At 39.0% G+C, this 25,359-nt stretch overlaps 1 protein-coding gene across 17 annotated transcripts in view; it reads left to right on the top strand.

Moving 5' to 3' along the window:
* Positions 1-25,359, top strand: part of SOX6 (SRY-box transcription factor 6) — a 614,016-nt gene that overhangs the window by 549,578 nt on the left and 39,079 nt on the right. For 9 of the 17 annotated variants that reach the window (XM_047877037.1, XM_047877035.1, XM_047877036.1 and 6 more), the window contains 2 exons: positions 17,773-17,853; positions 18,056-18,164. In XM_047877037.1, the coding sequence (XP_047732993.1) occupies positions 17,773-17,853; positions 18,056-18,164 (190 nt within the window). The remainder of the gene's footprint in view (positions 1-17,772; positions 17,854-18,055; positions 18,165-25,359) is intronic. The other 8 variants (XM_047877041.1, XM_047877042.1, XM_047877045.1 and 5 more) reach the window with 1 other exon arrangement.

The raw sequence follows: 25,359 nt of genomic DNA, 5'->3' as shown, positions 1-25,359 counted from the left end.
GTAGTTGCAAACAAACATTCTTCTGGCTCCCTTATTATTGTTTGCAACCATATGACATAACAGGATGTTGAGTAGGATGTGCACACCATCTGATGTATGATGTGTGGGGCTTGTGGTACTTGGGATTCAGAGAAAATTGACTAGTCCCTTCCTGCCCTAAGGGAAGATACATAATGATTTGGGAGATAGGAAACATATATAAAAGAGAACCTGGCAATGAAGGGTCCAAGGGCCAAATCAGTGAAAGGAGCTGCAAGGTAAATTAAGCTCACGAAGATCAAAGGATATACCCTTCAATCAGTGAGGTAGAAAGAGAAGTTCTTTAGAGTGTGAAAGACTTGAAATGCCCCCAAAGACAGCAGGATGGAGTATGGAGAGAGGAGCAAGCAGGTAGAGTCCAAGCATGAGCCTGCTGAGGCATGGGTCTCATCTGGGGAATAACAGCTGAAAGATAGTTCATTCAGGAAAGAAGTGGGCTCTGGGTCAGAGAGGGGGCAGGGTTCAGATGATGGAAGCCTGGAATGCCTGGTTAAGAAATTTAGCCTAGAGTTTGTGTGCACGAATGTGTGTGTGTGTGTGTGTGTGTGTGTGTGTGTGTGTGTGTGGCGGGGGGAGGGTGGGGGGAGAGAGAGAGGGGGAGAGAGAGAGAGAGAGAGAGAGAGAGAGAGAGAGAGAGAGAGAATGAGTAATAATGATGGTAGGGGTAGCTGAGGTAAATTGAGTGTATTTCTCCATATAAAAAGGCTTGTAGAGAGTCACCCTGTTTGTTATATTGAAACTGTAGAAGCAACAGATAAGTGACTGTCTTCTCAGTGGGAGAAACCTGAAGGTGGTATAGGTGTAAGTCCAAATTAAAATATGAAATAACATAAATTTTATAGACGTTTATGGATGATACTTTCATATAAAAAAATCTCATTTGATTTTCATAAAAGTCCTATGCAATAGAGATTATTATCTCCTGTTAACCTACCATTATAGAGGTAACTCTATACCATTAAAAACAAAATACCATTAAAAACAAAAAACTAACAACGAGAATCATGGAGGTAACTCTATAGGTTCCGATATCAGCTCCTCTGTGTATAAATTATATACTTTCCACTGCACCACACTGTTAGGTTACTATGATTAGCCTGAAAGAAGAGCCCAGGTCTTACTCTTTGCTGTCCCACTAACACTGAGCCTAAAATGCTCAGTCATTATTCATTGATGGCTTGCTTGTGGCTAGGGACCAGAATTTGGAAGAAGGGGATAAAAATGTATTTTCATAGGAGTCTCACTCTGCTTTTGTGTGTGTCTGGCCTTTCCCAGACAGAGGAAGTTCACATCAGAGGAGAGTTGCTTCTTACTAGAACAAATTAGAAGAATTTTAAAGTCTTTTCTAGCTGTCCCAATTTGCTCTGCCTCCCTGCTGCTTTCTCATCTGTCTTATGTTCTGGAGGTTGTTGATCAGTTTCCCACACTCTGTTCTTCTCTGCCTCTGCCCCCTTATATGTACAAAAGTGTATTTCCCTCTTTTCCATTCTCTACCCCTAACCTCCTTCTTACCTTGTCTTGCCATCTCTCTCCACTCTCCCATCCATTTCCCTGTCCTTCCTCCTCTCTTTTCCTTCCCTCCTTCCCTCCCTCTTTCACTTCTCATCTCCCACTCTCGCTGCAGTCTTGGAGCTTATTGTAGTTAAGGTGCAGTCTCTGACCACTGGTGACGATTTTTCTCCAAGCGCTTAGAGTTACAAGGGGCAGCTGCTGTCTCTGCATACGTCTATAGCAGGGCTCTAGTGTGTGCTACCTGCACGGCCTAGCCTACTCCTGTATAACAGGCTCCTGAGCGTGCATCTCCAATGGTGGTAAGGTCTTGAAAACTTTGCCTAGGAATTAACCCTATGTGAAGGAGGTAGTATAGCCTAGGAAGGCAGAGAGACAACCATTACAAATTAATACAGAATCTAATGCTGATTTTATTTACATAGATGATAATACAGTAAAGTCTTAGACCTGGATAGCTTCAGAAAGGTAAATTCATAAAATAAATACTGACTTTACAAGGCTTTGGAAGCCGGCTTGGATCCTGATCTTCATGATTTCATGACCTATGCCTAAAACCAAGTCAAGTCTCACAAGTTAAGCTGTGCCAAGGAATAGAAGGAATTCAGCTTGGGCTTTAAATCTGAAGACCTGTCTTCTTGGCCTACCTCTGACTCTTAGCTATTATATGTGTGATCTTGGGGAAGTCTCTAGTCTCACTGAGCCTCAATATAGTCTATAAAATTTGGGTGATAACACCTTACAGATGACCGAGGTGTGTAAAAGGACTTTACAATTTTTAAGATGCTTGTGGTCACTGAGGCTGAGCATGGGCCTTACTATGTGAGGAGCAGGGTAACTGGGTCAGTGATTTCTGCTTAGAAGGAAAGTTTTATGCCATGTGCCCCCTGCCTCCTGTTTTATTGGAGTGGGGGGAGGGGGCACTCAAAGCTGCCTTAGGCTGGTAGCATAAATAAGTAGCATGTCAGCATCTTTGTGGGTGGTACTGGGAAGGAGAGGATGGAGAACGGAAGTGAAATCTATTTGAAATAATTCAGGTCTCTTGTACCAGAGATCTCTGGGAGTTTAAAGGAACCACTTATTTTTTCTCAGAGAATTACCCGAGAACTAAGAATTAGCTACGCCGATGGGTTTACTGATCGGTACAATACAATGAGATCACAACACTGAGAGTTCATGAATTTCACCTGGTTTTGTACAAACTGGTTTTCCAAAACCACTGCTGTGAACATATAATTTAAAGAATAATGTAACCAGATAAAAACGATCTAGAGATGATGTTTCATGGAATATTTAATACTGATTTATCTTCAAGTAAAAAAAAAACTATACTAATGAATGAAGTTCATAGTCAAAGTGGTTTATCCAGAAGGAAAAGTATATGTTTAGAACAATGGACTTAACATACAAAGGTTCAATGCTATAAATATATTAGTTGGTTTTCAAGGGAAAATGAATATTTCAAATCAAACTAGATTCCAAATAGATTATACTTATATTAAGACTTGTTTGTTTATTTGGTCTGACGGTCTAATCCAGTGCTTCATAACGTATTACCAAGAAGAGAACACAGCCCACAACGCGAAGCCTTCTATAAATTACAGATATTAATATGCTAGTCCCGAAGCAGGCCAGAAGGCCGGCTAGCCTTATCAGCAGTTTTCATTTTGCTACTCTTTTGGTCACTTCGGCTGTGGAAAATTAAAAATTGTATATGAGTTTTATTTAATCAGTGAAAGAAGATTTAGTCTTTTTTAAGGCTGTGTTCTTCTTTGTGGCAAATATACACAGTGGAGTTAAATAAGAGCTATAATCTGAAAACTTTTATGTAATTGTTGTGATTGTCTTTTCTCAAGTCATTAATTGGTCTGAAAGTACCATTAAAAATTCTACAGAGATTTAAGAACTCTGCTAGATATAGTATTCACAGGGGAAGTTATTCTATGAATAACTGTTTTTTTTTTTTTCTTTGAGACGGCACAAGTCCGTTGTGGTAAACGTGAGACAGTCTTTGGGACTGAGTGAACGATCTCTAGCTGGTATTCCGCTCTGGTTAATTTTCCAGGTTTGTCCTTGTCTAGGCAGACAATGGAGAAGGACAAGGAGAGCAGCTCCCCCAGCTTTAGGAATGACTGTGCTTGCCTATTGATGGTCCAGCAAGACAGCCCTTGGAGGTGTTGCTTTTATTTCATTGAGTAGTTTTTTAATGTGGTCTAAGCACCGTCTCTCTGTCTGTAGGAAAGATGGCTTAATTACATTAGAGCCCTTGCTTTTAGACTGGGAAGTCAGACTTCTAATTTTAAAATATCTTCCTATTTAATTCCCAAGTTTGAATTATAAGGCTAAGTTCTGATTTACAAACTAAATCATATTTTTAGCTCCGATGCTATTATTTTGATATTTAAATTGTTGAAACAAAAAGCTAAAGATCAGTTTCTGAGTTTTGGAGAAATAAAGTTGGTGCAGTCTCTACGCTCACTATTATGACCTAGAATACACTGCATTTCAGTGTCTAATATCTGAATGTGGAGATGACAGCTCTTTCCTTTTTCCTAATACCAACTTAGAAGCTCTACCCCAAATATATTTTGTTTTATTTTTTATTATTTTTTAAAATTAAACAAGCTTTTTAATGTTTATTTAGTTTTAAGAGAGAAAGAGAGAGCAAGGGAGCATGAGGGAGGGGTGGGGGGGGTGGAGACACAGAATCCAAAGCAGGCTCCAGGCTCTAAGCTGTTAGCACAGATCCTGACTCAGGGCTCGAACTCATGAACCGTGAGAATCATGACCTGGGCGCAAGTTGGATGCCTAACCGACTGACCCACCCGGGCGTCCCAACCCCAAATATATTTTAGATGGAAACTATTTCAAGTTTGTGCCAATTAAGGTCAGCTGTGAGGAGCAGGTGATTTTTTTTTTCTTTTTCTTTTTCTTTTTCTTTTTCCTCTTTTTTTTTTTTTTTTTTGGCATTTGTGGACACAGTGAAAGGGCACAATAAGGTCTTGCGCCCATCTTTGCTGTTTGCCGGCTGTCTCATGACAAACGGCCAATATGTGGTGAGTGCGTACTTCATTTACATCACGTGCATAACTGTACTCTATCTGGGATATTAGCTTCTCAGGGTTGGCAGTGTCGCCTAACACACACAGTGATCAGCACATTTTTTGAGGCTGCAATAATCAGAGGAATGCAGCAGCGATGTGGGAACAAGGAGAAGTAACATGGCATAACGGTGTACCCTTCATTGTTCTGTTGTCATCCTTCCTAACCAGCTTGATTTCCCTCGGAGCCCAACAAAAGGGTCATGAATTAAACAGAGTAAAACACAGACCTGGGTGCAAGAATAAGGCATCTATTCCTGAGCTCCACGATCAGAGAAAAAGAGAAAATAGCAACTTCATAGGGAACAAACTGCCCTCAAAGCTTTGTGGGTCTAGGCATATGCTTACGTCATCTTCAAAAAAGACACACGGTCTTTTATGGAAGTGTCTAGTCTCATTGAATCTCAAGTAAGCGTTTAAATATAAAACACCCAGATACAGGAAATTAACTAAATCTTTAAAAAGATGCAGAACATAAATTTGTAATAAAGTATTGTCTGCTGTATTAATAGCATGCTGTTTACAAAATTTATTCTCAGCCTATTAACCTCTTCATGGTTTTCACACACTTACTAAAACATAACAATCTCACAGCAGTTTTCAACCATATTGTTCAAGATTCAGCAAGAGTTCAGTCCCGCAAGTATTTTACGAAGCAGTTTGCATGTTTCTGTTCTATAACGTTTGCAGTATTCCCAAGTAACTCTTACACAGGAGTTCAGTAAATAATTGGAAGCCCAGATGTTTGAAACGGATAGAGCAGATACACTGTGGCTGTATTCTAAATACAGCGACTTTCCCTTTGCCCTCTCGTCAGCTTCACAGCATTGCACTCTGCCATTTTCAATTCTTTTCTAATTAGACCTAGACAAGCACTTGGCATGTCCGTGTTCCCACACGTGCCCCTCTCACGTGCAACATGCAGAAACATCCTGTGTTATTGTTGCTGAGTTGAGACATTCCAATGAGGAATTTTACTTCTTCACACTGAACTGGAGCATTCTTTGTCCCTGCAGTTCACCTCCTGATAAGGAAATTGCTCATATTGAGACATGATTTACCACTTTGCATGACAAATAACTAGAACTTTGGTGTAAACTCCCTTCTTAGACCAAGACTTACTCATTTCTGGGTCTTTCTATAGCACTGCTAAAGCGGGTTCATGTTCAGTGTTTGATAAATAAAGGAGAAACTGTTAGGTATCAGTAAAAACTAAGAGCATTCTTGAACTTGCTTTTAAGACATGACTGCCTAAAAAAAAAAATAGCTGCCTAATTTTCAGGAACTGAAAGACATAGAGGAAAATTCTAATTTTATTGACAATAGCTTTAGCTTACTAACTTTAAATTTTTTGTTGATACATACATCTCCCTCCCTGTGCAGTTTTTCACTGTATAGCTAAAAGTGATTCTTTCTACTTATATGTCATGGTTTCTCCCTCTTTTAAATAATTACACGAGTTCTTGACAAATGCTGTGACATCAGAAAAGTTGTTTTTTTTTTTAAGAGATAGAAGGGTATTATGGCTACATTTGGGAATTTTTAATTTGTATCTTATTTAGTCTGGTGTGCAATGTGACACCAGTTAATTGTACGTTATTTTGTGGTAACTACATGTTAACTCTGTTGGAAGTAATGGTAATTATACTGTAATTGATATCAGTTCTCCCACATCTTTGGAAAACCATACAATTAACACATATCACCACAGTTGGGCACTATCTTTTGTCCTTTATAATATTACCATGTTGGAGTACTATTTTGAATCAGGTCCTAAATATTTTCTTCTTCTTTTAAACTCATTTTAAAATTTTCAATCTGAAAATGATTTTTAAATTTCATGAAATGAAAACATAGTTTCTAAATTTTAATTTTACTTAATTTTAAAGAAAGGTTCTTCTACAAATAATCAGACATAGTCTTGGGTTATTTTTATTTTTTATTTGAAAAGTATGTCCCTTGACCTGAGTACTTCCTGTTTCCTAGAAGGAGAATAACAATAGAATATACAAAATCTTGACATCAAGGAGTTAATTAACTTTTTTGGGGTTTTTTGCTTTTGTTTTCTGAGGAAAAGCCCTTTTCCTAGCACTAATGTTTGCATTGATGTTACTTTGTTTTCAGATAGAAAGGGATTTATTCTGTGCTGGTGCTACCATAATGAATGCCAAAATAGGGATATGAGGAATATTTATGCCAATTTCAGGCTAAAATATCTCCCCTCTGATTTTGCCTGCCTGTTTTCTTTGTCTTCTTTCCCTTACCTTCGTGTCCCTTCCCTTCTATTTACTTTTGCCGATGGTGGAGATGGAATTTCAGAAGCAGCAAATAAATCTTTTTTGGCTAAGTGTGACCAGGGTTTGGAAGGCTTGTTTGACAAATGGATTATCTCTGAACAATTTCCTTGAAAATACGAATAATTGCTCAAAAACTTTTTATGACATAGCAAAGTGATTTTACTACTGTATGCTGAGTGTAGGTCTCAGGAGAATAAAGTTGAGTATCACAGACTCGTAACATTTCAGAGCTGGAAGAAACCATAGAGGTAAGTTAGTTCAGCTTCCTCATTTTACAGATGAAGTAATCAGGGACTAGCATAGTTTGTAAAGAGCACACATGATACAGAACAGTTCAGTGGAAGGAGCAGGAGACTAGGAGTCTGAAGGTTAAGAATTCTAGATCTGTTACTGGTATTCTAGATCTGTTACTGTATTCTAGATCTGTTACTGGTTAGCTGCTGGACTTTGGGTTAGCATCCTAGCCTCCTTGATCCCTGTGCTCTCTGAATGAAGATGCCTTTACGTTTCCTTCCAGCAACTAAATTTTTCACATGCCCCCTACTTTTCTTTTTAAGGTCTATGTCATTTGGTAGTATACATATTTCTTTACATTATAGGAATATCTCTTAGGAGATATGATATATTTCTATATCTGATAAATTGAAACAAATACATGGTGGAAATACCTTACATTTTCCCATCTTTCGTATTTATGTTTTTGAGAAAAAGAATCTTCAAATCTATCAACTTGCCAGCTAAAATTGAAATAGAAGGTATATTTTTGAAGAAAATATCCGTTCTTGGTTTATATAACTTTGGTGCCTTTAACTTGAATAAATGGCATCTGCGTTTCCACAGATAATATAAAAAGTACATGTTGCAAATTAAATAAGTATCAGAAATCAAGTACCTACATTTTGAAAAAAACAGAATTCTGAAGGTATTATTTTGGACAAAGACATTTTCTTAGCTGGTCATTAATTTTATCGTGGCACTCTTTGTTCATATGATGAATGCTAGCACAATAAAATCTTGCTGGTGGTTTAAGTGGAGATAAAATTCACCAGTTTTTTAAATCATATGTTCAATTTTAATAGGTGCGCATGTAATTTTTACAACGAAACTTTTTGTGAACTTGTTACTGAAACAAACAGTTAATCAGAGAATACTCAGGAACAAATATGCATCATGCCTCTGTAAATGAATACAAAGTTGGAAACCGCATATAAGTAGGAGCTGGGCTGCCACACAACTGGATTTGTTTAAATCTGAACACTTTATAACTCTACTTGGGAATTGCAAACTTATAAATAACCTTGCAATTGGTTAAAACCATATTAAAACCATATGAATGAGACAGAAAGCATTTGGTTAAAGGGGTTCAGTAAGCACTATAATCCTGATGAAACTAATTTAACTCAGTGGCTCCCAAGCCTAAAAGGATCTCATATCTTCAGAGTCAATCCTACTTTATCGTTTATCATTTGATGATCAGTGACAAGAGTTTAAGTGTATGTTGCAGGAGATACACAGGGCGCTGTCCTTGCCAGGGGTGCGGGGAGAGAACTTGCTTAGTTTGGTGTACTCTTCAAATCCTGAGGGAAACGTGTCATACATCATTTGAGAATGTTTTTGAAAGCTCCATAAAACATATCCACAAGAAGCTCTGCAGACATTAGTTCGTTTTGTCAGGCATGTGCTACACACTTCTCCTGTGGCCACAAGGCACAGCCCTCAGTGAAGATAGAGAGGGTCAGGAGACAGTTTCCCTCCCCCAAGGAGCTTATGATCCAGTGGCATTTTTCAGCATGCTGAGAGGTGATCTGAATCGCTTAAGTCAAACGGTATTGATTCTATATCTTGCTTCAAGTGTGAATTTTCTGGAATTTTGAAAACTTTGGCCAAGCCACTGAAAGTCTTCTTTCCCTTTAACAGAGAACTTGCTCTTCTGAAGAATTCTAGATAGATAGATAGATAGATAGATAGATAGATAGATAGATAGAGTTGTCAACCACTACTAGCTCCTAACAGCAAAAGCTTCCAGATAATTGTTTCTGAGGTAAGTAGACTGCATATGTATAATTTGTTGCCTTACTAGCTGACATTTTTGGAGTAGTGACAAAAGCCTTTTATATAATAAAACGCTCGGAAGGAGCATTGTGTTAGTTTGCTAAGGCTGCCATGACAAAATACCACAACCGGGTGGCTGAAACAACAATTTTTTTCCCCCACAATCCTGGAGTCTAGAAGTTCAAGATCAAGGTGCCAACAGGATTGATTTCTCCTGAGGCCTTTTTCCTTGGCTTGCAAATGACTGCCTTTTCGCTGTGTCCTCACATGGTCTTTCCTCTGTGAGCACACATTTCTAATGTCTCTCTGCATGTCCTTATCTCCTCCCCTTAAGGACACCAGTCAGATTGGATTGGAGCCAAACCTGAAGGCCTCATTTTAATTTAATCACCTCCTTACAGTCTCTATCTCCAAAAGAGTCACATTCTGAGGTGCTAGGGATTAGGGTTTCAACATGTGAATTTTAAGAGGACACGGCTCAGTCCCTAACAGCCATATTTGCTTAGTTTGGGTATTCTCAAACTCTTGTGAAGCTATATTCTTTGGGATTACAGTACATAAGGAACTCCCTTGACCAAATGCTTTATAACTCTGTTCACGTGGTTTCATCTGCCTAATTTTCTCTACAGATATTCTTATTTCTCTAGAAGAATTAAACTGAAATTAGTATGAGTTTATTTAACAGTTTATTCTATTGCCCTTTCACAAAATATTGGCATTATTGACTAACTCAAAGAATGAATTGTTAATGATGTATTGCTAAACAATGTAATGTAAGGATGTGTAAGAAGAATATTCGAAGGTTGTGGTGGTGGTTGAGATTTTAGGAAAGATCCTTATAGAGCCCTTTTGAATAATAATAATTAGGCAAACTTCCTGTATCTCAGTGCCAGGCCAACCCTGATCAGATCACTGTATTGTCCAACTGAAATACACACCTTCCTTTGCTTTTATCCAGCTTCTAAACATCTATATCTTGCTGTTTTCAAAAAAAGATCTGAAAATTAATTTAATTTTATTTAAAAGTAAAATTAAAATAAAAGAAGAGAGGGAAATACTGTTATCAGGATTATCAGGATTATCAGCCACTCATGATGTAAAGATAGTAATAGATAGACACCACACCTTAAAGGAGTAAGCTGAGGAGACACATAAACAGACCTATAACCAATGTTTGTAGCATCCTTTTCTATAAGCATGGCGTGGTGATGGAAAAAAGAGGAAGTGATCATTTCTGTGTGGGGCTGGTGGGAGGAAGTCAACAAAGGAGTTTGCCCAGAAGAAATGCTGTAATACAGCCTAGAGAGGACTAATTATGATGTCATCAGTAAAGAAAGGGCATTCCAGAATGAAGAAATGGCATATGCAGATATACAAGGCCATACAATATCACAATTCTGTTGTTCAGGAAACTCTAAGAAGTTCTATCTTACTGGAACAGATAATATAAACTGGAATGCGTAGGACATAAAACTGATGAGAACAGGAGCCAGATCTTAAAAGGTTGTACAAGCTATACAAGGAAGTTTGGTTCTCCTTATGCAGATGGCGGGGAGTACTAAAGGCTTTTAAGTACAGAATAACAAGATCCAGGTACTACATGGTTACTAAGGTTGAGATTTAAATTTAGTTCTGAGGTGCTTAGCAACCAAGACAAAAAGGAAAGCAGTTTTGTTTATATAGTTGCGTTGTTGATACAGGGGAATGGATATTGGCCTTTAGATCAGGACACTGTCTTCATTAGTGTTTAGCTTCGAAACCTTTAGCAAACACTAAATAATACCTTTAACATAAGTGGGTATTTTATGAGTTGCCTTATTTTTGCTAAGCACTCACACATATAATCTCTATTTCATCATCACAACCCAGCGGCATGAGCATTTTCTATTTTATTTTACAAATGAGGAAACAGGCTCAGAGAGATCACATGGTAATTAAGTTGCAGAGTTATGATCCTAAATTCACCTCAGCACAAATACCGACCTAAATTTTGGTTAAGTGACTTAAAACAGAAAAACATCTTTCTGAAAAAAAAATCTTTCTGAGCCTCACCTTTTTCTCTTGTAAAACTGATAGTAACAGTAATATTTTCCTTATAGTATTGGTGTAGGGATTAAAGAAAATATTCATTGGACTGAGCCTTACACATAGTATATGATCAGTAAGTGACCCTCTTTCCTTCCTCCCCTCCAATACATGTATTTGTGCTATGGGTACAAACCCATTTGGGAAAATTAGGCCTTAACTAATTCATGAGTCCTAGCACAATTTTGATGTTAGGGGGTATATTAAAGGCTAGACAATTTAGCAGTTTTAGCTGACAAAATGTCATTTAACAATGAAGTTCAATAATAACCCTCATTTCTCTCCTCCGGAGTCTTTATTATGATTACTGGCTCTATGACCATCAAAAATATCACTATGAAAGTAAATCCCAGGACCTCCAAAGTAACTCCTTACTCCTGACAAGAATCACCTTTTTCAAAATATATGCAGTTACTTTCTAATGTAAAGCCTACAGTTTTGATCCTTCATTAAATTCCTAAAATGTATAATAAAGGATATAAAATAAAGGCTAGTAAAGTGATAGGGTTTGTCAAATCAAAAAGGAAACCATATATGTGCTTAAGTAGTGGTTCTTGAGAATCATCACGTCATGGCCAGATATGTCCAGAGGAATTAGAACAAGCCTTTTAGAATAAGATACAGAATCTCTTTCTGTCAACATTATCCTTAGCATTGTCCTGCTTAAAAGAGAGAGAGAGAGAGAGAGACAGAGAGAGAGAGAGAGCTTTTTATTTAGAAATGTTCACTGCTTTCTCAGTCAAGCATTTGTGGTGCATTGTGTCTTCTTTTGCTATAGTTTGCAAAGACTTTGCACAGATGCAAGTGCCAAATTGCAGAACTTCTGAGTCAGACTCAAAAACCTCTTTTTCCTAGTAAGTTATATCATCACATTGTCTTCTTCTATTGTGTTCTTTTGACATTGCTTGTTTCTCTTTTTATAAAATATTTAAGATTTTTTTTTTGGATTTCCTTGTTTTGATTATTATTGACCAAAGAGACATCCCCAGAAGTGGAATGTTGAGTCGAAACCCTCTATCGCACACTTGCTTCTTTGGGACACTCACTCGCACAGCGTGTTTTTGATTTATGTGGGTAAATCGATTATGTGGCCTTGTAAAACCTGTAAGTATTTATGGGCACTAATACTAAATGCTGTGTAAGATATATAGAAAAAGTGTAAGACAAACCCCTGGCTTGAAAAACCTTCTGATGTTTTGGGAGGAGACTTGGAGGTACATGTGAACCAAAGCTCCATTTCTTAAGATAGTATACAACTAGGGGCCAATTATGAAGGGAAGACTAAGAATTTTTGTATATCAGAAAGCAGGTAGCTCAGAGAGGTTGTAGAGTTCACAGACAGCTTGGGCTTTTCAAAGTGAATCGAATTTGGCAAGGAAGAAGAGAGCAGGAAACTTATCCTAGCAGCAGTGAGGAAGAAAAAGCAGGTGTGTTAGGGGAAGGCTCGTTCTCGCCCACCCAGAGCAGAGGATGTGTGATGGGAGAGTTGTAGGAAACAGAGTTTAAAAAGATGTGTAGGGGACAGCGTGTGACAGACTTGAAAGCCAGGTGGAGGAGCTTGAATGGAATGCAACAGAAAGCAGGAAGCCATGAATGTTTTAAGTCGGAGCTCTGAAGTGGAGCCCTGTGAGGAGTGCGCGTAGATAGACTGAGAAGGCAGTGTCAGGCACAGGCAGAAAGCACCCAGCACCCAGAAAGGAGGTGACGGGCAGCGATCTAGGAGTGTGGGTGTGAATGCAGGGGCAGTTAGTGATGATGGGAGGGATGGAGGGAGAGAAGGCACCCGTGCAAGAGACTCTGTGAGAGAAGAATCAGCAAGCCTGGACAATGGACGAGCATGGAGGGGCAAAGAATGCAGTGAGGCAAATAGTGCCGACCAGTTGGTATCGATGTGAACAGAGGGCAGGAAGGCAAGTTGTGTAAGGGTAACACTGCTTTTGCAGGGAAGTCTTCACTTTTAGTTGGGGAAAATTCCCCGAGTTGGAGAGACACTAAGGCTTGGAGCTGGAGTGAAGTGACAAGGCTTCTTTGGGGAACACTCAACAACTTCGACAAAGCTGAAATTTTGAGGACAGATAATATCTCAGGACATCGTGCTGGGCTTAGAGAATTCCTATTCATGATGCAAGAATTTGTTATTTCTCTCAGAAAACTCTGCTTCAGGAATATGTAAGGACATGACTGGTGGCGCTGCAGTATTAACTTTCCCTACAAAATTCCTTATGATTACATATTCGAAAAAAAATTTTAAAGTCTTCAATATTTAAATAATGTGTTTTAGGATATAACAACAAAATCTTATTTACTTAGTAAGAGGTGGGCCTAAATTGGTGATTACATGAGCACAAAATGTTCTAATTACTATTGTCTACATACAGAAATATATATATACATTTATATAAAATATTATAAAATATTTGCATAAAATATATATACAAACATTCTATAAACAGAATAATTGAGAGTCAGTATAGAGTATACTAATATAATGTATTCTATATGTGAAAGTAACGTGAGATAATTATTTTTTGCCCATTGTAACTGCAATGCAGGTAATGGCCCCTTAGGTGTATGTTCTGTGGCTGCTATGAATGAGCTCACATTCAGACATTCTTTAGAAACGAGCTTTGAATAAAGGTTGGTAAAGTACCTCTCACCTGGACCATGGGAATAAAATATATCACATCATTGTCCAGCTATGTCTACTTGTCAAATGAAATATATTTGTTTGTAAGGCAACAAACAAAGCGCTTCTCTCAGCACTTACCAATTTCCACTTCATTTTGTAGCAGAGGAGACTGTGTGGAAGTGATTTGAGGTACGGTGTGTGCTGGTCAGTCTTGGTAACCCCGAGGGGAGGGTGCCCGGGGCATCATACATCTCGCGTGTTGTTTTCTAGGAGAGCGCTGCACTCAGTCACCTCACATATGGTTTGAAAAAGGCTTGTCTTGCTGGCAAGCAAACTGTTATTTAAGTACACAATCCACTCTACTACTGAAACAGTTTTGCCAAACTTATCCAAGTATTCTAACATGCTTAAAGATGGTATAAATATCATTTATTGCTAGCAGTTTTCTTCAGACTATATGGAATGTCTTCCTGCTGCCTGATCTAAGTGTCCCAGTTTACATTATGGCCTTTACTGCCTCTGTTTGATGGAGTGATCAGTAAAAATTTAATGACACTATAAAATAATAAAAATGTCATTAATTTACCACGGATCTTGGATGCAGTGGTTGTAAAGTTACATTAATAAACAGAATATTTTTTACAACAAAAAGCATTGTTACGGGGGAACGTATAAATAACACACATAAATTTAAGAGCAATTTTACTGTTAGCACACACATTATTATGGAATAGCCAATAAGTGTATAAAACATAGTATATAAAATTTTATTAAAATATACTGTGCGCATCAAAAATTCAGCTTTTATCTAAGTGCAAAGAAAAGCCATTATTGTGTGCTTACTGTTTCATTGCTGTTCTTTCCCCATATCACAATTTTACATTTGTTGCCAGTAAGGGGAAGTTGATTTTTTTTTCCTGGATGGAAACAAGCCTCTGTTCTTTGCGTTACACCAGATCCATTCTCTTTCTCCACCGATGCAAAAACAAAATTGATCAATCTTGCCATGGTAGGGAGAGAAAAGTTGCTAATTTAATGCAAAGCTAAAAATAATGCTTGAGGACTTGAATGGTTTGTGCAGTGACTCTAGAAAGAAGGGATAATAATGCAGCAGTCTATCTGTCATCAGTGAGGCTGCCCCGTCATTGACTCTGATAATATGTGAAGATGATGGATGCCACCGTCTTGTGGCTTGTAACATTTAACATTCATCAGCTCTCACTAAAGGGGGCTTTATCATTGAAATATCTTTATTTAATATGCAACATCTACCTCATACATCATAATTTCAAAGCACTTAGAGAGCCAACAGTCCCTACAACACAGCAGAGCTGACTTTAATTTTTTTCAGTAACTTTAATGTTGCCTGCATGTTTTGTGACTGACAATGCATAAGTAAGGGTCTGATCACATCGTTGCACGTAAAATGCACATTTCACCGTCAACATGAAGATTGGGGGATTTTTTTTCCTGGGGGAGTTGAGATTAAATTAGCACTGAACTCTTTTGCTTACTTCTCCAAAGTATCTTATTTGGACGACATGTATGTTGTGAGAGCTAGTTCAAGTGCGTGGGCAAAATTTGGCGTTAAGAACTTACCACCCACAAATCTTTATCTGTTTGATATAGGGGCATACCCATTGGCACTTCATGGCCAGAAGTTGAAGCCTGTTGGAACTGAAGTATCTCTGAACTCATCTCTGTGCCCATGTACACATCCCGTATTTACTAGGCTCATATTCAACCTTACTGGTAAAATCTTTGCTTGGCCCAGCTGACAGGAGCTAACTTGTAGACATCAGGCCCTCTTATCTTATGGTTATGTGGCTGGCAAATAAATATTCTGAGCTATTCTTTGAAGAAGGAAATCTTCTGGGAGACTAGGTAGAAATTTATATGAAAGGGCATGGCTTTGCAGGGTCCTTCTTTAATCTCAAACACAAGTGCTTAATATTACCAACTATAAAATGCAGCCCACTGCCCAAAACAATTTTTACCATTGATTTATTTTCTGCCTGTTTAACGAGTGTTTCATGGGATATTCTTCCTTGACTTCTACTCTGTCAAAATATTGATATTTTATAAGGAAAGTAGCTCTGCAGAAGAATGTTTTTTTTCAATGAAGTCAGAAAAATGTATGACTTCAAAGGCACTGTGAATGTGTTGTTGAATGTTCCGAATGTTTTTTGTTATGATTAAAAGCAAGCTGATAATACTGAATTGTGAGTGCACTTCATTTTTTGTAAAAGAAAAGATATTATCATCATGTAAGCTTTGTTGTCTTAGGATTTTACAAACCATGGCATGTAATTTTCCCTCTTCTCCTTCCTTGTCAAAATATTGATATTCTTTCAGGAACTTTATTTTTTTTTTACTGAGAATATTTTCCGGTAAAATCAAAGAGAATGAATGACTAGAAAGATACTTGAAATATGCATATTGATAGGTAGCACGGTCTGTTGATTTTCAGAGAAAGTTGTTTTCCCCCCATGAAAATACAGTTAAAGGTTGTTCTTCCAAGAAGATTGCAGGTGTCACATCAAAACTCCTTTTGCATTTAACATAGGGAGAGCATTCACATGCAAATATTTGAAATGCGAAACAATGTGATAAAACAAAGGTTGAATATTTTGCTTTCCCTGGTACTACTCATCTTCACTTTAATTCTTTTTCTTTACATCATGACAACCGAAAGTGCTACTCAAAAATAGAAATTGGCTGATTAAAAGCAGCTGTCCTCCCCCCTCCTCCCCCCCCCCCCCCGCCCCCGACAATGTGTGAAACTCCCACATGGCTTGTGGTTGCTTTTTGTTGAGGCCTGCATCTGGGTTAATTTGTTCTGTGCAGCGGTGTTTTCACATGAGAAAATATTGGGGAACTGTGCCTAATTTGCTTTTTATTTTCCATTCTGATTTTTATAAGTGTGGTACTTCGGAGGTTTCCCCATATCCCACTAGTGTAACTAGTTAGGATTGCCCAGTGGGGGAAACTCAAGATTACAATTTTGTTGCATATCTTTCATAGAGTTGGTGCTAGATTAAAGCAAGGTTTATGCTGCGTTTTCTTCCAACACAGATTTCAAGATATTCCATGATGAAGGGGAACTGGAAGACTTCCTGCACAATTTGACTGATGGGAATTAATTATAGAAATATAATGATATTCAAAAATAATCATATTAGAAAGCACAAATGTAGTGAGGCTGTACAAATGAGACACAGCCTCTATCAAGTAATTGTATGTTTGCTCTTTAAGAATATTTCCAAGTTTCTAAACATCTTACAGAAGAGAACACTCCGAGTGTTTCCATCTAATGCCGAACATGCTCAGTACAGAACTAGGTCATTGAACAATAGACTGAACAGCAATCAGCACTCTACTGCTGCATAATGCATTAAGTATAACATGCAGAAACCATTCCCGGAGCTGGAAGCTGCTATTTCATGTCTGTAAATTCAAGCTGACATGACATTTAATATTGTTTCATAGTAATGAACAACAAGGTTTCATTCATTCATAAGCACAACACAAAGCCAAGTTTGAGTCTGGAGAGTAGCAAGGAGGCGAGAAGGGGACACGTGCTCTGTTTTTGCAGACAAGAACGCCGTATTAGTGATGGTCAGTGAGCCCTCTGCCACTGATCCGGAGAGCTGCAGAGGGAGAGTTCACTGTGATATTTCAGGCTCCCTGTCCTAGAGGAGCTGGCTAATAAGGCAAACGTGTTTGAGTTTCCCTCCTGTAACGGCACAGATGTTTAAATTTCCTGACTCCATGGCTGGCTAGGAGTAATCTTCTTTTTACTTCCCAAGAAGTTACAGTTGAAACTCCTAGGCAAAATAATAGCATCAATGCCATCATCTAGTCTGCCCGCTCTGAAACATTTGTTTTTGAAATCCTCCTGCCTAAAACTCCGATTTGTATTTTCCCAGGAATACCAATGCAAACTGCGATCTCCAAATGAGACAATTCTTCTCCCGTTAACTAGCAGTGTATTTTCACGGGAATTGCTCTTTCAAGTTTTGCACTTTGGGCTCAAACCTTTCAATTGCATTCCTTTTAGATTACTGGAGCAAATCCCACTGAGAGAAGATGCGCAGTGCCGCCCGGCAGGCTTCCCGGCACAGGTTTCCTTTCCTTACAGGTACTGTGCTTTAGACGCTGTCAGCGCTCTCAGTGCCACCACCAGGCTTTAGTGGAATCTTCCTGAAAGATTTTCTGATCCCCAGTTGGTCAGAAATGATGTTTGTAAATCCAAGTTTTGCCCGCTAAGCAAGATAGAAACTGGAAGGAAAAAGTGGCTGCTTCGGAAGCTAGAATAAGCCTCTGATTATTCTTTCCTCTAGGAAAGAACACGCTTTGAGAATTTGGGGCCCCAGTTAACAGGAAAGTCAAGTGAAGATGGAAAGCTGGGCCCAGGTGTCATCGATCTTACTCGGCCAGAAGATGCAGAGGGTGAGTGGCTTTTCCGTAGCTCTTTTCTGCTGCTCCGGGCGTTTGTGAAGGTGCATCTGAGTTAGCTATAGGATTATACAGTCTTTCTCAGGAGTACCAGCTGGGATTTTTTTTTTTTTTTGGCAAAGCAGAGGAACTCTTAGCCTCCATTATATATTATAGTTGAGGACATTGAGATGTAGCTAGATCCTATATTACCGAACACGTAGCAATTCACGTACTTCAAGGTGCCATTTCAAAGTTTTTAAATAAAATGACCCTCTGCGTTCCCATGAATAACAGAATTCTGTGTTTCATCCACGTCATTGCATACTCGCTTAAAAAAAAGGGCTAACCTACAAAGGAGGATTTTTCAACCCTGAATCAAGTAAGTCCCAGGTGAAATCAAACCTTTTTGGGAACTCAGTGATGGTTTGCAGCAGATCTAGTGTAAAATTAATAATTGCTTGGCCTGTGCCCAAGCACTATCCATTACTAAATTCTTGCGAAAGTCTGGATAGAAAGACCAGCTTCACTCTCAGTGGGTTTATCCACAGCAATGTCAATGCCTGTCCACTCCTTGTCCCTTTTTGTTTGTTTGTTTTAAATGCACAAGCAGCAAATCAGCAGAAATTGCTCTCCAGAGGCTGGGTACAATTTATGAGTTGGGTCAGCACTTCAGTAGTAATGTTGCCTGGTTATTTACTGTGTCATCACAGAGTAAGGACTGGTTTTCCCGTTAGCTGTTCCTTTGGCAGAATCCCTCCCACCAGTCAGGGAAGATTAATTTGTTCTCTTCAGAGTAACACAATACTTTGCCCATCTTGGGTCCCTGCTAAAGTTCTTCTTTAGCTTGAGGAGAAGAATCTTACTATTATCGCTTTTACCGGCAGAATTTCTTCCAGGACCCTAATCCCTCGAAAACACGCGGAGACATTTCATAGCCTCATCTGAACTGGACAGGACTTCTGGTGATAGCTTGGGGCCGTCCCAGGCAGTTCAGAAATCCCTGGCATGAACACTAAAAGATGAGCAATTACAGGCTTTAGGAAGCACTTCACAGAGTATTCAAAAAGCAGATTTTTGTTTATATGAGTAGGAGAGACTAATGGTTAATGATAGTCCTGGGGACAAGGTGTTAAATTCTGATTGGTGTGTGTGGGGGGGTGGGGGCAAGGAAAGGGAAGAGGAAGGGGAAGAGGAAGAAGAGGAGGAGGAGGAGGAAAATTAGGAGGAGGAGGAAGGGAAGGGATAAAGAGGATTTAAAACCAGAAATACACTTGCTGCCTTTCCTGAAGAATGTGTACCGAGAGCACAGTGACATTGACGTTTTATAGGCACTTAGAAGTGTAGGTTTTTCCTCATGAGGGTTGAGGTTCCTTGGCCTAGGGAACCAATATATTCAGGCCAGGCCCATCTCAATGTTGTTGCAAGATTGTACCATAGAGTACCTAAATCTTTGACCATACACAATGAAATAGCATTTTTCATCACTTTGGAATATTCAGTCTGTTCATTTTTCCATAGACTAGGAGGTGCAGAGTTCTATCACTCTACCCTCGTTACGACAGTTTTCTTAATCTATCATTCTTCCTTCTTCATTTGGCTTCTTGACTGTATAATGGGTATACATATAGTCAGTTACCTCTCAATAATGCTACTAATTAATTGATGATATTATGTGCCTGGTAAATTAAAAAGCCTGATCAGAGTTATTAACCATTATGAAAGGAAAAAATGAAACGGGAGAGGAATGGTTAATTTGTTTTTTGTTGTTGTTGTGTTGTTTGTTAGCAAACATTTCTGAAGCACTTACATGCAAGAGAATGTGCGAAGCTTTTTACACATTTTGTCTCATGTAAACCTTACACAACTCTGTAAAGAAGGTATTATTTCTTTTCCATTTTACAGATGAGAATATTAAAGACAAGAGTAATTAAGTAACTTGCCGTAGGTCACATAGCTAGTAAGTGCATTGCTGAGAGTCGATCCCAGGCAGCCTGGTTCCAGAACCCAAGCTTCTAAATACTGTGCTATACGGCATGCCCTGCATATAAGATAAATCCATGGTGCCTTCACTTTTCTGAACAAACTCCTTGTGACCTTCCCCAGTATGGCCCATTTCCTCTCCCCTAAATATAGCAAGTCATGCCATACACCAGCTCTCGTGTTACCCTGTCACACACAGCAGCAATGCCTGACGAGTGTAATAGTAGAAGGGCTGTAGTGGCCCAGGAGCTTAAGGAGCGTGTGAAAACCTCCCTTCAGAAGCTTGCCCGGAGTTGCCATTGAGACCTCATGTGCTTTTGGGGGACTGTGAGTTCATGAATGGAGTCAAGTTACTGGCTCTAATATCGACAGAAGCACACTGCCTTTGTGAGGACTGCTGGGATGGGTAGCAGCCTTCTGCTGACTTTAGGATATTTCCTGGCATCCGTTCAAGTAAGAGCTGATTGCAAAGCCTGCTGGAGTTACAGTTCGTATGCAAGTCAGAGTAGATAGCAGGTACACATAATACTTTCTCTACTTTGCTCCTTCATATTTCCCTTCACAGGAAGAGTAAGAAGGAACCGTAGTGAAAGAATAACTACAGCTTATAAACTCCTTCAGTCAGTGTGTGGTCTCAACAAAACAAAATGAAAGGAAGGGAAACAAAACATTTCTTAAGCATCTACTGTGTGTCAGAACTAGACATTAGATAAACCGAGGGAAGCAAAACAGATATGTTCTTGACCTCTTGGAGTTTAAAGTCTAGCGAAGGAAGACAGAAGATTAAAAGGGAAATGCGTATAGACAGACAGACAGACAGACAGACAGGCATAATTGTCATTGAGAAAAGTGTTAAAAAGATCAAGACTTGGTTGTGCCGCCCAGAGATTCAGAGCGGAAGCTGTTTAGGTGAACTCAATGGCCAGGTGAGTTCTGCAGCTCTAGCCTAGCTCGCCACCTCTTCTCAGTCCATGTGTGATCATGTCTATGTTTCCTCCGGCTTGGAACAGCAATTTAAATGTTTTTCCCAGCTTTATTCAGACGGTGATATATGGCACTGTGTAAATTTAATGTGTACTATGTGATGATTTGGTACACATGTATATTAGGAAAGGATTACCACAAGGTTAGTTAACACATCTGTCACCTTCCATGACCGCCTCTTTTTTAATGAGAAAATTTAAGATCTACTTTCTTAGCAACTTTCAAGTGTATAACACAGTATTGTTAATTATACTCTCCATGCTGTACATTAGCTCCCCAGAGCTTATCCATCTTATAACTAGAAGTTTATACCCTTTGACCAACTTCTCTCCCCTTCCCCTTCCCCCTAATCCCTGGAAACCACTACTCTGCTCCGTTTCAGAGCTTTTCCTTTTCCGATTGCACATATAACTGAGACCATACAGTATTATTTGTCTTTCTCTGTCTGATTTGTTTCACTTCGCATAATGTCTTCAAGGTCCATGCATGTTGTTGCAAGCGGCAGGATTTTCTTCTCTTGTGGATGAATAATATTCATCTACAAAAACTCCTTCAAGAGGAGCGTGTGTGTATCACATTTTCTTTGTCTATTCATCCATCAAGGTACACTTAGGTGGTTTCCATGTCTTGGTTATTGTGAATAATGCAGAACAGCAATCTTAAGGGACTATGCCCTCCTTCAAGGTCTTCAAGGTCCATGCATGTTGTTGCAAGCGGCAGGATTTTCTTCTCTTGTGGATGAATAATATTCATCTACAAAAACTCCTTCAAGAGGAGCGTGTGTGTATCACATTTTCTTTGTCTATTCATCCATCAAGGTACACTTAGGTGGTTTCCATGTCTTGGTTATTGTGAATAATGCAGAACAGCAATCTTAAGGGACTATGCCCTCCTTCCACTTGCACCCCATCCTCCTGTGAGGCTTCTGAAGTGACTAACGTACGTCAGCCTAGGAGATGAGGGCCTGGTCCAGCTGGGCTTCCCAGGAAAATGTCTGGCAGTCATGAAAATGCCAATATCACTTACTAAGCAACTTGAGGACCTGCTTCATAGCTCTGAGCATGGAAGCCGCAAGGGAAAGGTCACCCAAAGAGGCAGCTGTGCATGTGTGTATTAAACACTCATCAAAATCAAATGACAAAACCATAAGCCAGGAAAACAGAAATTAAAAATATAAAAGGCAAATGCCTTCAAAATTTTATTTTTAAAGTCCAGCTGTTATTTGGCTTGAATATGACAAGACAGCATTTCTTGTTCACCATGATATTTATAAATCTACAAATTCATTGGTGCTGGGGGCTTAGGAAACATGTGTAAGGTCTTGTTATACTTTGAAGCAGTTGAAGGCTTACTATGTACTGAGCACATAAAATGTGTTAGCTCCTATGCGGGACATGGAAGAGAGGACTTGATTAGTGGAGTCAGTCACCATGTATTAAGAATGATGAACAGCTGTTTAACTTCTTATCGACTTTTCCCCTCTCCTTGTTCTCTTCAAGCAAGATGCGATGGTTCTCCCAACTCTCCTAATCTCAAGGTTGCAAAGTACAGTAGGAGGGGTGATGGCCCAATTATTGGAAGGTTTGGATTAAGGCTCTTTTACTAAAGGATGGCAAACAAGTGACTCATGCCTCCTTATCTTTTAAAAGATGTGTTCTATATCCCATTATCTCTAAAAATGGTCCCTTCCAATTCCAAGATTGTCAGTAAGGTCTTTTTGGACACAGAGTGTGTTTCTTATAAGAAAGATGATCTATGCACAATAGCTTCCACTTAGTTTTTTTCCAGAGAAATAAAAGAGGAGACCAGTACCTTTGAGAGCATATTTGTGCCACTTGTTGAATCCAGTTTTCACATCCCTTTAACTTTTCTTTTTTATTAATGAGCAGCTGTCTCTCATTGTATTTCACAGATGGGCCCCTCCTTTCTCTCTCTCTCCTCTCCTTCTCTTCTCCCAGCAATAACTGTTGTGACTTGCCTTCTTTTTCATATTCTTTCTATCCTGTTTCTTCTCTCTCTCTCACTGGGGATCTCTAAAGAGATACTTTTTTTTTCCATTTTGCAGACTATCTTGAGTAAGAAAACATTTTCCTAACACCTCTTTTAATTCCACAGTTCAATCATTGTGTCCCAGCCTCAGAGGAAGGCTGAACCACATTTTGATGTGGGGAATCAGGGAATTTGAGCTCCTAAAGGGATGATCATTGGCCAGACTTCTAGACCCTGGGTTGAAAACTAAGTGGAAGCTATTGTGCACAGATCATCTTTCTTATAAGAAACACACTCTGTATCCAAAAAGACCTTCTGGACCCTGGGTTGAAACTGTGGTGATGATCATTGGCCAGACTTCTGGACCCTGGGTTGAAACTGTGGTGATGTGTCCTCCATGTATAAAAAACTTGCATTGATTTGAGTGGAAATGGATACGTGCACCCAGAATAGTCCCTTTTAGAACTGTTGCTCTCAGATCCTCAGATTTGCTTAGAAGACTTTTATAGATTTGTACTGGATTGTGAATTGGATCCCAGCCAACATGGCCTTAACCTTTCTGAAAGCTTTATTTTTTGGCAAACTTCTGATTGCTTCTATGTTTTATACCTCAGGTTAGCTCTATTATTGTCAACTTAAGCTCTCTGATTGTAGACCAATGAGAGAGACTGCAACGTTTCCTCTTTTTTCTTAAAAATGCACCACTTAATACTAATGTTTTTCTCTTAAAATTTCTACTTACCTTTTGATTCGCACTCTGATAAACCTGTGAAACTTTTCTCATTCCCTTTCCCCTCCCTGGGTCCTTCTTATTCCTGGTGGAGAGGGAAGATGGTTTGAAGATACATGGCTCATTCAAGGCAGCAGAGGGGGGCTGTAGTGTAATCTAGGGTGGGGTGTAAGGGCTACAACTGCTTATACTTTGGAACATGAAAGTCATTATTATTTCAAGTCCAGAGTACAGTGCTTCCCATGCAACACTTAGATTCTCAGAATTGGAATAAAGGAGTGACATCATCAAAATCACAGTTCCAGCCAAGAAATCCCTTCATAGAACCCTAACAAGTGGCCATCTCCATTCTGTTCAAACGCACCTATTAGTCTATTAACAGAAAGCTACTTCTTGAGAAGCTCATTCCAATTCTAATTATTAATTCTTTGTTATTGGGAGCCAGAATTTGTCTCTGTTTCCTTATAACCTCTACCCAGTGGCTCTAGTCTGACTTTTAGGTTCCAAAAAATAAAGCTTACCATTTCTCCACATGACACCCCTTCAGGTATTTGCTCACGGACTAGGAGACTTAAATTCCAGCTGTTCCACACTTGGCAGGTCACTTTCCATTCCTGAGTGTTCTCATCTGTAGCTAAGGAAGTTGGTCTAGGTTATTTCTAGTTGGCAGTTTTTTAACTGTATTATTATACTGCCATGTAATTGAAATCATTCACCTTTAAGTCAACTAGAATGTAACAAGTATCAATTCTGGACTACACCATCCTTTAAAGAAATGAAATTATTATAGAAATATCCCATCTCTATAATGACATGTCTTTGCTTACGAAGGAATCCAAACACTAGAGTACATATTAGGCAGATAAGATGAGGAATCCTATATATTAAAAGAAAAGACTGAGATAAATCAGAAGGGAGCACTAATCAGAGCTGTGCTTATGGGTCTGACCTTCCATAGCTGCCTAAAACAGTGTTTCCAGGAATCTTAGAGAAATGAATAGGCAAAGCATTTTCTATGGAACCAGCAGGCTGGGGTCTGAAACCAGGATCAGTAGCCCGGGAGGCCCAAGGCCTGATGAGGAGTGAGTAACAGCCACAGGCTGGGAGATAAGCAGAGTTCACAAAGCCCTTGGCTCTGGACTAACTCTGTTGTATGAGTATCACAAAAATGTATTTTACTGTGGATATAAACAGTTTTAGAGGATCCTGTGCACCAGTTTATATCAGCACTATATATAAAGTACCGCTCTCTTAAACAAGCAAATAAACTTCTCTTAAAGAAATATATTTGCTGTGTCTTAAAAGCTCCCAAATAACTTTTAATGTTGGTGGAAAACAATTTCCATTGAACTCTCCAAGTGATGGATAGTCCTGATGGGGCAAGAGAGTGAAATGTCAAGATTCTTGTATAACTCCATCCCCTAATACTTCATAAAGGGAACTCAACCTGCTTCTCAGAGTTGCTTAAGCTAGAAAGCCCAAAGAGCTAGCCTTCCTTTACTGAGGAACCTAGCTCTGGCCCAG

Source organism: Prionailurus viverrinus, chromosome D1 (assembly GCF_022837055.1).
Source record: "Prionailurus viverrinus isolate Anna chromosome D1, UM_Priviv_1.0, whole genome shotgun sequence".
Lineage (NCBI taxonomy): Eukaryota > Metazoa > Chordata > Mammalia > Carnivora > Felidae > Prionailurus > Prionailurus viverrinus.
The sequence above is the reverse complement of the archived record's forward strand: the minus strand, read 5'-3'. Positions and strand labels throughout refer to the sequence as shown.